This window comes from Sitophilus oryzae, unplaced genomic scaffold (genome assembly GCF_002938485.1).
Source record: "Sitophilus oryzae breed Bouriz unplaced genomic scaffold, Soryzae_2.0 scaffold_172_pilon_pilon, whole genome shotgun sequence".
In the NCBI taxonomy this organism is placed as follows: domain Eukaryota; kingdom Metazoa; phylum Arthropoda; class Insecta; order Coleoptera; family Curculionidae; genus Sitophilus; species Sitophilus oryzae.
Genome location: NW_022146424.1, coordinates 7899928 through 7916050, shown reverse-complemented (window position 1 = coordinate 7916050; position 16123 = coordinate 7899928). Strand labels below are relative to the sequence as shown.

At 33.7% G+C, this 16123-nt stretch overlaps 1 protein-coding gene across 3 annotated transcripts in view; it reads left to right on the top strand.

Annotated features, from left to right (window-relative positions):
* The window catches only part of LOC115881747, a 69938-nt gene extending 56220 nt beyond the window's left edge, over positions 1–13718 (top strand). Inside the window, exons 4-10 of one of the 3 annotated variants that reach the window (XM_030899381.1) lie at positions 2–130; positions 1000–1295; positions 1433–1462; positions 8989–9138; positions 9200–9379; positions 12015–12141; positions 13449–13718. In XM_030899381.1, the coding sequence (XP_030755241.1) occupies positions 2–130; positions 1000–1295; positions 1433–1462; positions 8989–9138; positions 9200–9379; positions 12015–12141; positions 13449–13623 (1087 nt within the window). In that variant the 3' untranslated portion in view covers positions 13624–13718. Of the gene's footprint in view, position 1; positions 131–999; positions 1296–1432; positions 1481–8988; positions 9139–9199; positions 9380–12014; positions 12142–13448 lie in introns of all 3 variants that reach the window. The other 2 variants (XM_030899380.1, XM_030899382.1) reach the window with 2 other exon arrangements.
* Positions 13719–16123: the final 2405 nt, after the last annotated feature.

Sequence of the window (16123 nt, the reverse complement as noted above, 5' to 3'; positions counted from 1 at the left end):
GTTCTAGGTTTGTTAGATCCAGGTCGACAATGTCCTTTCGTAGATCTGTTAGAACATCTGGAAAATCAGCTGATAGTGGATATGGAGTTTCTGACATTATGCCCAGTTATCATTCTGATACAGAATTAAGGTAATATAAATATACATTCCTGATTTTGATTTTATTATTCATTGCATTAATGTAACTTGTAGATTAGATAGTAGCGTTGATTGAAAGAATTGGATTGGTTTGGTTTTCAATCAACGATAGTAGATTTTACGCTGGGGATTTCCTCCCTTCAGGACTTTGTTAAAAGCCAGTATCTGAGACGGTTTTACAGAGGCTAGTTCTCCATCTCTCACTCTGTGTGATGAGATATTCTGGTGTTTCCCCATTTCCCCTATAGAATCTGCATTCGCCGTTGTTTTTTTAGCTTCATTCTACTGAGGTTTTCATTGAAAGGACAGTGTCAATGTTAAAAACTCCGTGATAATCCGAAGATTTCCTTGCGATTAAGGAAAATCTTTAATTTTTCTCAGTCGTAAGTCCTAAAGAATTTCTTCGCGTGTCTTAGACCGTTGGAGCATTCCATTACCCCCCCAGACTTCTGATTTAAGTTGGTTTCTACTTGGAAAGCAGAACGATTCTGACCAGCTAGTGGAGTGTTCGCTCCTTTTCTAGCTACATCGTTTGCTTTTTCATTGCCTTCTATCCATTAGTGAGCTGGCACCCAGAATAGGAGGACTCTTTTCTGCTAATGTAATTTACTTTTATTGATAAGTGTTTTATTTTTATTTCAAGTTTAAGAAAGAGTAATGAGGTTATTCCATTTTTAATACAAGGCTGATGTCTTCAATTCTGGCTCAAAACATACAAATTAAAGTGAGTTAACCAAACCAAAACCACAAGACGCATCTCTCATCCCAAAGCTCTCATCACTACATATTAATATTTTGACTTTATCTTTTAAAGAAAAGTTATAAAATATTAGTATAATAATTTTATTATAAATCTTTTAGATATCCAGACGATTTTGACAGATCTACTCCACTACACCAAAGAGGTTCCAGTCTTCCGAGCCGTCCAAACCGGTTTACAGAATCGTCAGCACCATCCAGAAAATTTTCTGCCAAAGATAGAAATCACCGACAGAACTCTGTGGGTCAACGTGGTGGTTCTTTAGACAGGAAAAAGTACGAAAATCAACAGAAAGAGAAGGAAGTTGATGTTGATCCGACTTTATTGGCTAAAACACCAATTCTGTGCAACAGATATGTGGTGGGAAGGAATGATGCGTTCAGTTCTAAAGTTCCAGGTAAATTTTAAGTTTAGAAAAAAAAATACTTAAAGTAATAAATAGAGTAAATTTCAAACAGAGTTTCAGATCAGGAAAGAGTAAAAACTATTTTTGATTCATGAATATGTTATCAAACATTATCTTTTCATTCTTAGGTGTAACTCTTAGACAGTCAGAGAGATATGGTAAGGATAATATACCAGGTAAAAACAGTCTCATGTCCCACTTTGGCTCCTTGAATAATATTTCTAACCCAATTTTTCTAAAATGACTTTTTTCAGCACCTGTTGTTGGTTTAACTACTTCCCTGTTTTTTCTATGTACCTATATATTTTTAAGAGTATTTCAGTAATTTTGGAACTTGGATTCACTAAGTTTACATAATTAACTTCTTATCTTTTTATTGCACATTTACTTATACATATATTCATTTGTAATCCTATCATTCTGTTTTGCAGAGTGTAAAAAACAGTTAGTGTAACAAACTTTAGTGGGTGACACTACATCAGATAAAAATAAATCAAAAAGTTCGTTTGAATATATGAGGCTACCGGCTCAAAAACGGCCTAATACCAAAATGCGAGACAAAATGCGTTTGAGAAAACTTGAAATAAAGTTTAATGACAATAGCGCTATTAGTTTAATTTCCGAACAATTTTTATATTATTGTCTGAGGACCTAATGAACTAAAATTTAGACATAAGTTACTTTAATAATATAGACATTACTTACCAGGAGGACGGGGGGATAAAAAAGAGGTACAGGCAAAACGTTTTTTCAAACCTCGCCCAAATGTCTAGAATTTACCAAAAAGTTATGTAAACGGTATGCACGGTCTTTCTTACTTTCTTAAAAAAATATACTCAAAACTTATTAAAATAAAACAAACTAATTTCAACAAAACTTTTTTCAAAAAGCTTACAGTAAGTAAATATAAAATAGTTAAACATGTTTAGCTCTTCCAGAAGTACTTCTTGTACATACATTAATATTTCTTCATTTTATCTTCTGTACAAACAAGTGGGAGTAGCAAAAGACACAGATTAACAATCTTATAAAGCATTATGGCGATAGACAAATATTAGTTAGATTTTGAGTTTGGTATGTAAAAAATAGGACTTTTCAATACGCGAGAGAAAAGAGGATAGTGAGATCAAAAAAGGACTGTCCTCTGTAGTAGAGGACGGTTGGCAACCCTAGCATAAGTAGAATGTAGAATGAGTAAGAGGGGGGTTATTCACTGCGACCTTAAAGATCTATTGTGCCCCCCTTCCTTGAGTCATCACACAGTCTATAACCCATCATACCCCTGTTGTAGAGGGGACAGGATATTTCCCATCCTCCTCTGACAACAGTTCTTTCTTCGAGGGTACACACCCTTGCACGGTGGAGTTTGGCCCTCCGTGCCGCCCTTCAAAGTCGAGGAGCTTGCCTCCGGCTGAGGAACCCGTGAGGTGGAGGCTGGAGGATCTGTCTCCATTTTCTTCACCTCTTTAACTTGATCTCTCCTTAGACCTGATACCGGTGTTGTCCCGTATCTATAATAGAGGATATGTCCCTCTCTTTCTCTATTGCCTCCTTGGATTTGAGGTCAATTATTATTGTGAGGACCTGGCCATGACCCTCCTCCCTCGAGTTGATGACTCGCCAACTCGATGTCCTTACATTGAAGTTCTGACCTTGGATAAGGCTCAGCAGGTAGGTGGTGTCTTTTCATTGCTCCTCGGCAGAAAGACCGTGATGGCCGCTCCTTTAGGGATGTTTTCTCTCTTCACTGCAACCAGTTTCGGCCTTTGCCAATTTTTAAGCTTAGGTGCGATTTCCACCAACCCATTCGCAGATTCTTGAGATACACAATCTATGAGGATCATGCCATCTGAAGTGTATCCCCGCAAAACGTAGCTGACCCACATTTTGTAGATCGTTGTGTTGCGATCCGATCGCCACTACTTCGTCCAGTATAACCTCTTCTAGAGACGTTTGCTGGTCGGTGGTCAGAGCAACCCCTGGGAAATCCTTTGGCAGCATCGCCATTTTCACTTGTCCAGCAATAGCGGCAAAGCTGGTGATACGTCCCTGCTTGCCTCCCGGTGTGGTATGGCTTTCCATCCTGGCTATTTTCTCTCCCTGCCGAAGAAGAGGTGAGAGGTTCTCTCTCCCTCTCTTACCTTTTGATGGGGATGAGTCAGGTTGTTTCTTGGTTTCTCTACTCTTCCCTTTTCGGAGGAGTGTTTTCGCTTTTGCTTCCGCTGGAGCAAGTCCTTCGTGGAGCAGTGGGAGGTATCTTCGTGCTTCTGTTCCGCTAAGACCTACTTTCAGAGGATCGTCTAGCCCGCCTGGTTGACCCAGGCCGGGTAGACGAAACGGTAGCTTGTGTCGCTTATTGGGTCAAGAGGTAGGCTCCCGACCCTTGCTGGAGAAGGTAGTAGCTTATGTGCCACTTGTGGAGGATGATCCCAAGCAAGTGTCAGCCGCCTCTTTTGTAGTTTCCTTGGATTTGGAACTTTCATTTGTAATGTTCCCAGTCGTCGCTAGGGGGCTTCCCCACAGCTTCACCGGTGGTGTTTTTAATGCTAGATCTCATAGTGTTCCCACGAGTCGCTAGGGATAGTCGGTCCACTTCTACAGAGCTCCGCATGTAGAAGTAAGGGGTAAATACAATGGGGTGCCCCCTGATGCCCCAAGGTTGAGGCCAGTAATGGCTAGTCCTCTATCTAGCCACGCATCCCTTTGACCTGGTCCCGCCATCGCAGGATTTAGGTTTTTGGTGAGGTTGTCTCCTCTTGGTCCAGGCGGTTAAGCCAAGGCCCCCCCACACACTCTACCCGCGAGATATGACCACAGCCAGTAGAGGGTTCCTGGTATGACTGACAGGTAGGGGGTAGCCTCGTCCGGCATCGTTATATGTCTTGGTGCAATTCCCTGGCCACGACACTACAGCCAGGGACAAGACGATGAGTAAGATGCTTGTTAGACCAAGCCAGACGCTAGGGGGATTCCCCCCAGCACCTGACCAGGAGCTTCCCCACCAAAGACAAGGTCTTGCATCTCCTAGGGGAAGTAACATAAGTATACAGGGTCCGGCAATAGTGCGTCGGGCATCTGTAGCTCGTAGAATAAAAAACTTGAGAATTTTGTTTAAGTGCAAACCTAAAGTATGTACCAGGATGTGTTTCCGGAAAATATTTTAACTTCTATAGGGTGGCTCAAAAAAGTGTGAGTGGATCTGGATTATTTTTTTAAATGGAACACCCTGTATATTATTGCATTTTTGGCTTCCTGTCAGATCACTTTGCATAATCCTAAGATATGAGTAAATCTATTTCGATAGTTTCAGAGATATTAAAAAATAAATCAAAAATATATATTTTTCAAGCCTTCTTAAAAATAATATTAAAAATATAAGAACTGTTCTGAAATCAAAAATATATTAGATATTTACTTTAGATGGTCTGTTCTTACTTTGCTATAAATATGGTTATCGTAAATCATACAGGATATTCAATATTTTACGCCAAACTTTCAAAAATATAAAATAATTTTTCTTCGTTTTTTTAAATGGAACACCCTGTATATTATTTCTTTATTAGATGGAGAATGAAAAAATTAACATTTTTTGTATTTAAAGTATTCCAAAATTTTTAATAGTTTTCCGGCTACACGCAGTATTGTTTCATATGGCGCTTTCAGTGGTAAAATACGAGAGAAAAATCATTGGGTGGCTTTGATAAAAATTTACTGTGGAAAATGCCATATGAAATATAAAACCGGGAATATCTTCGAAACCGTTAAAATTTTGAAATACTCTAAATACAAAAAATGTTCAATTTTTAATTCTCCATCTATTGAAAAAATAATATACAGGGTGTTCCATTTAAAAAAAACGAAGTAAAATTATTTTATATTTTAGAAAGTTTGCCGTAGAATTTTGAACATCCTGTATGATTTACGATTTCCATATTTATAACAAAGTAAGTACAGACCATCTAAAGTAAACATCTAATATAGTTTTGATTTCAGGACCATTCTTGTATTATTAATATTTTTTTTAAGAAAGGCTGAAAAATATATAATTTTTATTTATTTATTAATATCTCTGAAATTATCAAAATATACTTATTCATGTCTTAGGATTATGTAAAGTGATCTGAAAGGAAGCCAAAAATGCAATAATATACAGGGTGTTCCATTTTAAAAAAATTCATCCCGATCCACTCATACTTTTTTGAGCCACCCTATAGAAGTTAAAATATTTTCCTGAAATGCATCCTAGTATATACTTTAGGTTTGCACTTAAACAAAATTCCCAAGTTTTTTATTCTAAAAGCTACAGATGCCCGACGCACTATTGCCGGACCCTGTATATATAATAAATGTTGATTATTAAAAAATGTGGATTAGGCCGTTTTTCTTTATGAAATTATTTGTAAGGTTAGGTTAGGTTATTATGTTAATAATAATTATATAATTAATTATAAATAATTGCACGAAAACTATTAATGAAGCAATTTAGATACAAAATGAATTTAATAAAATAAATATCATCCATCTTAAATGTTCTGGTTAGTGGATTAGGCCGTTTTTGCGCTGGTTGCCTCATTTGTAAATCATTTTCTTTGAAATTTGGTAGTGTAGATTGTAGATTGTATGAAAAAGGGAAGTTATTAAATCAAAGCGCTTTATAGATCAATTATGTCCCCCCTTTTCTTGAGTTATAACTGGTTATAACTTATCATACAGTCTCAGGGCTTTGACAAAAGCCAGTATCTGAGGCGGTTTTACAGAGGTTGTAGTTCTACATCTCCGATATTAGTCGTAACAAACTTTATAGCTCGAATGGTTGTCATCTCGGCCAGTGATGAAGTGTTCTGGTGTTTTCTCCATTTTCTCACAGAACCTGCATTCGCCATTGTTTCTTAGCTTCAATCTACGAGATATTCAATGACGAGACAGTGTCCTGTTAAAAACTCCGTGATACTCCGAATATTGTTCTTACTTAAAACGAGAAAAATATTTGATTCTTCTCGGTAGTAAGTTCTGAGAAATTCCTTTGAGTGTCTTAGACCGTTGGAGGATTGCTATTCCAGGTTACTGATGGAGCCTTCCAGGTTCTTGAGTTTCTCTATAAGTTGGTTTTCACCAAAGATATTTAAACTCAAGAGATACAATTGTTTATCTTTCTCCTTCATCAGCCATTATTCTATCCTTATTTTCCCATCTCTCTTACACCGAAAACATTTACCAGATTTACCTGTATATTGGTATTAGTATTTGATTAAATACCACAACCAATTATTAAGTAATAAATAATTTCGTTATATTTTTGTAATATGTCAACTACATTAATTTGCCAACGTCAATTTTTTCATTTGCTTAACTGCTTTACTATTTTAAATTTTATAATGGAATAAAAATATCATGGTCGTGTTTCTTTTAATAATAACAAGCAGTTTGGCAACGTCAGTTTTAGAAATATGCCGGCGTAGTACCACGTATTTCGAGGATGAATGGAAAATCCTAGATTCTCCTTTTGCGATGTTGCTATGCCGCCGATCAAGCTCCATATTTTTTATTTGCAGTATTATAGTATTTTTGCGTTAATTTGTGGACTTCTGTGGACATTAATTTGAAAATATGGTGCATTCATGTATTGTGTACAAGAGAGTGTATCATTTAAATCCAAATTTAACTTTTCACCGGTAAATACAAATAAGTAGGGTTAGGTATATTACTATATCTTATTTTATATCTGTAGATCAGAGGCGTACCTAGACATAAAAAATAGCAGATCTCTAAATTACATTTTTAGGTTTATTTTTTAAATCATATATTTATTATGTTTTTTAAATTATATATTTATTAATTTTAATTATTTGTAGGAAAAAGGTACATGGTACATACTAATTACCAATAAGTTAATAACAATTTCTGTTTCCTTTTTAAGAAAGGGTATTGAATGTTAAAAATTAAATTTAAGTTCTATAAACCGCCTGTAATTTGTAAACAACATCTATTTTCGAAAAACCGTACTTTCTTATAAGAATAAATCTAATCTAGGTATCTACTTGGGTTTGACAAACCATTACCTACCTTTTGTGAAAATTTTATTGGGGTGTACCAAAGATGGAATTTTGCGGCCTTACTTTTTTTGTTGCCGTTAGAATTTTATACGGCTTTTGTTTTAAATTTTGATTGCTATAATGTAAATGGACATCTTTTGACATACATATAATTAATGTTCTTATTACATGAATTTTATGACTTTCTTACATTTTATTGTATTGAAATTCTTTGCACATGTACTTTTTATTATTTATAAACAATATGAATTTTTCTTTGCAAACAAGAGAAAAAAAACTAAATATTTTTTTAAACTAAGAACCGTGTACTAAACAATCACCATTTTATTTTATTTATGATTTTGTAAAATTATCGCTAGACTTTTCTGATGACTGTGTATTATAATATCAAATAATTTTGTTTAGATATATACCTACATACCGTATGATCGAATAAAAACGGCGTCCAGTTGGCTTGGAAATGACGATCGATGGCATTTCCTATATAAATTTACATATAAAATGACAGCGATCTTCATTTCATAGCCATCGCTGACGCCGTTTTTATTCGATCATAGGGTATAATATACATCTTATATTTTCAGTTCTGATTTACTGTGTTTGAAACATCCCTAAAATGAAAGTTAAGGTAAATAAATGTTGAATTTTCTTACTTCTTATTCCCTCATTAATGTACAATTGTGAACTAATAAAAATTATAAGGCACATTTTAAATTTTATTCACTGTTTTTTATTGTAGTTTTAAAATTCATATATATATAATAATAAAGTTTTTATTATTTTATATATAAAATATTGTGTTATTAGGTTAAAATAACTAATAGAGGGAATCTCATTCGCCCGAGACGAACAAGGTTTGGAACAAGATATTGTTGCCATCGAGCAGATACCCCTACTTCCTTCTCTATCCATTCTCCCTTGCACTCGTTGATTTTCGCAAACCAATGTGTGATGAAGCTTTGGAGCGTTTTATGAATGGATCATTGTATCTCCCGAGTTTAAATATCTTTGGTTTTCACTTTCCAAGAAGTAGAACGGTTCTGGTCGAGTTAGTGAAGTGATTGCTACTTTTCTAGCTAGATCGTTTGTTTTTCATTATTTTCTATTCCTTGGTTTTGAAATTTGGTATTTTTACACACATTTTTTAATGACAAAGCGAATAACGTTGTCGATTAGGTTAGGTTAGTTTAGCCAAATTAAGATATTTAAGAAAATTTTTGATTGGTATGTAGTAGAAATTTGAATGGAGTCTATTAAAACTAATAGCAATGTAGTTACTTACTAGATATGTTCTAAAATTTACAGGGCCTGGGCTGTAGGATTCACAGATTCTGTTCATCAGGAAGCTCCTTTATGCATATGTTCATAGGAAATTTGTCTTTTGTTTTTATTTGAAATATCACCCACTGAAGTTTGGTGCACTATTTTTTACACTCTGTATAGAGTAAGCTAAAAGGTCTGCGTTACTGGAAATTTTACATAATAATATTTACACTTTAAACTAATCTATATATAAAAGTTTTTTTTTGATATAGTTACAAATTCATTTACATAACGCAGATATTTTTGCAAAGTGTACTTGGTCAGCTATGCATATTTAATTGTTAGATAATCTGATATTTATTCTGTAGGACGAAGAGCAATTTCTGTCCCCAAAACATCCAATTATCTTGCACCTCCCAGAAGCTATACGCCAGAATCTTCATCAGACCCAGAAGAAATTGACGAACCTCTAAGAAGCAGGAAGAAAATCAAACCAAGGAGATCTAGATCACCTTTACGTAAGCCATAACTAAATTCTTCAATCAATTTTTTATTATCCTGGATGAAATCTTATTCCAGCAAATCCAAGTCCAAAAATGATGACACCGTTAGGTTATGGACACCGAAATAAGTATTTGGATGATCCAGATTCGGACGAATATGAAGATTATGGCTCTTATTATGAACCAGTTGGCCGTGAAAAGTCAAAACCTGTACCGATTTGGCTTTGTGTGCTTTTGGTTATCAGCTACATTCTGGGTAAGAGGAGATTTGAGTTTATTCAATTGAATACTTTTTTTCGAATGCCGACCCTTCTTGTAACCTCGACTGTAAATATTATTTTGGCGAAAGTTTGAAACACCCTGTATATTATTACCATAACATTTATATCGATTACTGTTACTGTCTTTTTCAAAAGCGAATATCTCTAAAAAAATAAAGCTATTGAGATAAACTAAAAAAACAAACTATCGATGAAAAATGTACCTAGATGATAAAATGATTTTTAAATTCACCAAAAAACTATCACCAAAATATCACCATTTTTATTTACCTCATATAATTGTCAGATGGAAACTTACGTTTATACTTTAGAAAGATACACCAAAAAGTCATATGAATTAGTTACAGATTGCTTAAAAATCATCACAATCGGTTCACCAGAACAAAATATGTTAAACTTTAAAATACATCAAAATTTAAGGTGCTCGTTTTTCGTGCCGGTGAGTGTAGTCAGTTACCGTTGTCGATTTTTCAGGTGAATTTAATGAAAAAAAAACAATAAAATTAGTTAATTTTATCGTTTAAGCATTATTCAGAACCTCGCAATTAGATAGAAATAAATTAGTGGTTTCAATTAGCGTAGGAGTTTGTTCCTTTAATTTCAATGTAAGCATTCAGAACGTCAAAATTATTGGTAGACATTTTCAATTAGCAGAAAAAGTTATCAAACTTTTAACTTTTCTACTAATTATACTTCAACATTTGCGAGAAATGATAATTTGGCTTTTGGTTATCTTCCGCCGAGAGAAACTGTGGTTAGAAATCAAAAGTTGATTGTTTTATAAGCTCAATATTAGGCTTTCTTTATGGATACAACTGACTAACGAATGCTGTTGCTAGGATATTCTATTAATTTTAATTGTGTTTTTTTAAGGATTGTGAATGATCGTAAACTAAAAAGTATAAATTAGTATAATGAATTTTCAGTTAGTAGAAAAAGTTAACAAACTTTTAAATTTTCCACTAATTAATCTTCAAAATTTGGGAAGAATGTCATTTTGGCTTTTGATTACCATCTGTCAAGAGAAAATGTAGTTAGAAATCAAAAGTTTATTGTTTTATAAGCTACTAGCGTGTACCAGCGACTTCGTTCGCGTCGAATTAATCATTTGTAATGGTGATGATAAAGCAATGCAAGAATTTCCATTAACATAAAAAATGGATAAAATTTTCTCACATTTATGTCAGCATGAGAAAAAACAATGTGGCGATATTATTATATAACTTGGTAATATTTGAGGGGTAAGTTTCATCTCGTTGGAATTTGACTTTCGAAAACTCCGTTTGCCAAAAATAAGGTTTTTATGTCAAGCAAAAATTACTCAACTTTTTGGAACACCGTGTATGATTTTTTAAAAAATTTCAAAATATGTAAAAAAACCAAATAAATTATGCTTTTCCAAGCGTTTTCCCGAAAGACTAACCGTTTTTAAAATAACAAATATTGTAATATTTGAGGGGCGTTTTCACCCTCTTCGAATTTGAGATTCGAGAAACCCCTCCTTATCGAACCTCTACACCCCACAGTCAAACCGTTTGCCAAAAATTAGCTTTAAACGTCAAGTAGTTTAAGCAGAATCGTGATTACTTAATGGTCATATTTGATGAAACACCCTGTATAAATTTATAAAAAATCTTAAAATATGTAAAACAACAAAATAAAATATACGTGTTTAAGAGTTTTTCCGAAAAACTCATCGATTTTTAAATAAATATATTTTAATATTTGAGGGATAGTTTCACCCCCTTACAATTCGAGTTTCGAAAAATCCTTTCTTACTGAACCTCTACACCCTAAAGTCAATCTGTTTTCCAAAAATCAGCTTTTTACGTCAAGCGCTTTAAGCAGGATCGTGATTAATCAATGACCAGATTTTTAGAAACACCCTGTATATATTTTTAAAAAATCTTAAAATATGTAAAAAACAAAATAAAATATACGTGTTTAAGCGTTTTTCGGACACTTGACCGTTTTTTAAATAAAAAATATTGTAATATTTGAGGGGTGGTTTCACCCTCTTGGAACTGGAATTTCGAAAAATCCCTTCTTATCGAACCTCTACGCCCTAGAATCAACCTGTATGCCAAAATTGAGCTTCTTACGTTGAGTGGTTTGAGCAGGATCGTGATTAATCAGTATGTCAGTCACTTAAGGATTTTATATATTAGTATAGATTACTCTTTCTCTATGGATACACCTCACTCCCGCAAGCTGTTGCTAAGATATTCTATTAATTTTAATTGTGGTTTTAGACATTGTGAATGATCGTAAACTAAAAACTATGAGTGTAACCGAAACCACTAATTTATTCCACTAATTGCGAGGTTCTGAATGAAGCTAGACGTGATTTCTGTTTACCCGAATCGTTTTATACAAACATTTAACAAGATGTTAAGCATTGGTCTTGGAATGTTATACTCATTTATAAAGCAGTTAAGATAACACACATTGTATGATATTACTGAGAATTAACTTGTTAAAACTTGCGCAATAAACTTCTTAAGGCGCTCTAAAAGACTATTAACTAACCCATTTTCTTTTTCCAACGCATAACGATAATAATATAGTTGGTTTTCTATTGAACTGAGCAAAGTTCTGATTACATTGCAGCCGGAGCTTATCTGTTTAAAAGTTGGGAAGGCTGGGATTATCTGGATGCGGCTTATTTCTGTTTCATCACCCTCACCACGATCGGATTCGGAGACTTGGTGCCGGCGAAAGGAGTAACTCAAAACAAGTACGAAACTTCTTATCAAACTATTTTCTTACTTTGGATTTCGAAATTCGCATTTTATATTTTATTACATTGGTGCTCGATTACTTTAAAGGTGCGTTTGCACGATCAATGATCCTTGTTCAATATGAATTGATCAAGTCACTTGAATTAATGTCACCTGAAAGCATATTCCGAGAGGTTGTAGATAAAAATTCTTTCGTCAAAAAGAGCTCAATTGAAAAATACTTATTGGGCCTGATGAATAAAGAGAAGCAATTGCTTTTTCTATAGAACTATCTTTGTTGGTTCTTTACAAATTGTATAAGTCTATTTCAAGAAATTTAAGTAAAAGTATTTGCTTAACTTTTATTCATAAGACCCATTGATGTGCCCAAGAATTACGTATTATCGTCGATTGAAGCAATAAGAAGAGGCGCAACCTTATGAGCGTTGGGACAAAACATGTCTGAGATGTAGCTGGCGTTACTGTCAGCCTGTCCGAGATTTAGTTTAGCTCTGCGCCGCTGCGCGATGTTAGTCGTTTACAGCACATAGGGTAATTCTTTATCCTATGTGCTGTAAACGGTACAGTATTACAGTACTACGGTACAGTATTCTTACTGTACCGTAGTTCTGCTTTCAGTCGACAGAGTGAGTGGTTGCCGGAGACAGTGTTGCCAGAACTACGGATTAATGCGTAGATTTACGGATTTTTACAGATTAAACAATTTAATATAATAGTATACGATTAAAAAAGAACGGCGATTCGAGTTGGCTTGGAAATGAAGATCGCTGTTATTTCATATTATGGTAAATGTCAATAATCGTCATTTTCAAGCCAACTAAACGACTTTTTTCGATCATACGACAGGAACTGTATTCAGTTCATATATAAAAGAATTTTTATTTTTGTTGTTTATTCTATGTTTAACGCGAATAAATTTTCAATACATAAACGCGGATTTTTCATCTAAAGATATTTTCGTCAAACGTATTACAGATATTACATATTTTAATATGGCAACACTGTCGCAGTTTCATAACGTCATCGATATTCCTTCGCTGGCAGAATTAGAGAAATTGAGTGTTTTATACGATAGTCGCACGACGAGTAGTGGCTCCACTGTACAGCACATGAGACATAATGGGAAATCAAATCAGCCTTATCACGAATTCGCTCATTAAGTTGCGTATCTTCCCAATTGTTTGAATCAACGCTATTATCTTTGTAGTATGTTAAAATTATCTATTTAACATTCTTTTAGTCACAAATTTGAAGAGTCTTCATTGTAAAAATATTTATTTACATTAATTTTTCTCTTCTCTAGATACCATGCAACTGTCAGTATTGCACTGTGTTCTCTCTATCTGCTCTTCGGAATATCATTGCTAGCAATGAGTTTCAATCTTGTCCAAGAGGAAGTGATCTACAAAGTGAAGAGAGTAGCAAAAACATTGGGAATCATCAAATCAGAATCAGAGGAATCAGAAGAAGAAGATTGATTATTTATATTAAGATACATAATATGTAATTTTTAAATATATTCTTAAATTTATCAAAAGTGGCTCACCCCTATAACTTTTTTATTTTTTTTTAGATAAATAAACGTGGTTTGGTACCCTAGTATATGACATAAATCAAGATTGATTGATGCCGTATTCAACTGTTTTCGGTCACTTTTTGTTTCACCTGAAATGAATACTATTTGATTTTTAAATGGCACCCTAGAATGTCATGGCTGTATTAAAAACAATAATTTCTAATCAAGAAGCCTTGGAAAAACAGTTTTGATCGTCTAATGCTTTTTGTGTCTTGTCCTGACTGGCTAAAAGATGCCCAAATCGTATTTTTAATCATAACTAATTTCATTCATTTCAATTTCTCATAACGCACTCTCGCCGTAGTAGTACGTTTTGTACTCAAATGCTATTCTTTGCTTTTCGTTGGTCAGATCGAGGGTTACAGCAAAGTCGGCCTGACGATGGAGAAAAATCTCCGAAACCGGTCGTCGAATGGCTGTTCCCTTCGGTCTGATGAACTTAATGCAGAGAATAAGCACATATGTAGGGTTTTTTGGCCCCTTTTTCCGCTACTCGTATTTCGTTTATTTACATATACCCTACCTAAGCCTTCTTAGCTCCATCTACGGTAACGTGGATGAAGCAAGCATGTTTGTCCAGCAGGCCGCTGGTTTTAATTTTGGCGGTACGATCTGTGATTGTCACAGCTGCCGCTAGATGGCGTAGAGCGTCTAGCACTCTCGCCATAGTAGTACGTTTTGTACTCAAATGCTATTCTCTACTTTTCGATGGTCAGATTGAGGGTTACAGCAAAGTCGGCCTGACGATGGAGAAAAATCTCCGAAACCGGTCGTCGAATGTCTGTTCCCTTCGGTTTGATGAACTTAATGCAGAGAATAAGCATATATGTGGTTTTTTTGGCCCCTTTTTTCGCTACTCGTATTTTGTTTATTTATATATACCCTACCTAAGCCTTCTTAGCTCCATCTACGGTAAAGTGGATGAAGCAATCACATAACTAATTTGTTTCAAACGGAGCGATAGTAGCTCATTATCATGTTTACATTTTTGTCCGAAGAATTTGATACCGCATACTTGATATTTCGAATTAAATAATTGTCGTTATATGTATACATTTATGGCTATGGCACCCTAAGTTGAAATTTAGAATGTTATTTTTTTAATTGAAAATATCAAAAGTTGATATATTGTTGATACATTATTCTATTTTCTCTCAATTGATGTAAAAAATACCGGGAGTGTCATTTAAAAATCAAAAGTTGTAGTATTTTCCATGAAACAAGGCAGTCGCCAAAATTAATGAATTAATCGAATTTATCAATTTTCGTCATATACGAAATCTCGTTTTTTATCTGAAAAAAATAGAAAAGTTATATGGATGTGCCACTTTTGAGAAACACCCGGTATGTGTTGTTACTTTTTTTAAATTTATATAAAGACCTTTCGCATTTTCTTAAAATTGACTCGATGTGAGTTGAAGAACGCTATTTTTATTATTTGCCATTCAAGATTAAAAAATATAAAAATAATCAAAAAATCCGATATTTTTCTAACTTTAGTAAATAGACTGTCTTGTTTGCAATTGTTATTTCCTTCTTGTCCAATGGAACGTAAAAATAAAGAATATTTTGGAACAAAACTTTCCTAGTTTATATTCAATCCATAGCTTCCTGGTATCGAACGTTTTGTGTACGTGGAGTGGAAAATATGACTCAAAGAGGTTGAAAATGAAAATATGATATTTTCGACTAAGGTTTATATTTTAAATATTATTTGCTAGTTGATATTTAACGTAAATAGTGTTGGATAATGTTCACATAAATCAGAATTGGGATTTCCAAATTTAAAAATTGACTTCTTAAACTTTGGAAAAGATATACCATTTTTCATATTTTTATGAGCAACCTCTAGTATTAATACTAATTTATTATAAACATTTCAAAATATGATGAGTTCTGGAAGTAGAAAACTGCTTAAAAAATATATACACAAAATTGTATTTAAGCCCAGAAAACAGTATTTTGATTTAGGTTCATTAATATTAAAGCCTTATAAGAATTTAAAAGAAACATATTATTTTCTCTTTACCGTTATTTTACTTTGAAAATTTCCAAACAATTTCCAAATTTTACAAACCACTGGATCTTTTCTATTTTTTTTAAATTTAATCTACTACCTATGTTGCCATATTATCAAGAAATTATGTTTTTTAACTAAAAGAAATCCAAATTTTTTTTCAGAAAATTCAAAATTTTCAATTTTTTTGGCAAAAAAACCTCTTAATCGGGTTTCTGGGGTCGAAATATACTACCCTTAAAAATATTTGCACTTATTTAAGACTAACACGGTATAATTAGTTTACCCTAAGTGAATTTTATTGATTGGTTTACTTATTGGTTTTTTACTTTTTTAATTGTTTTATTGACACCTTAATTTCTAAAAAGAATAGAATTCGCAACAA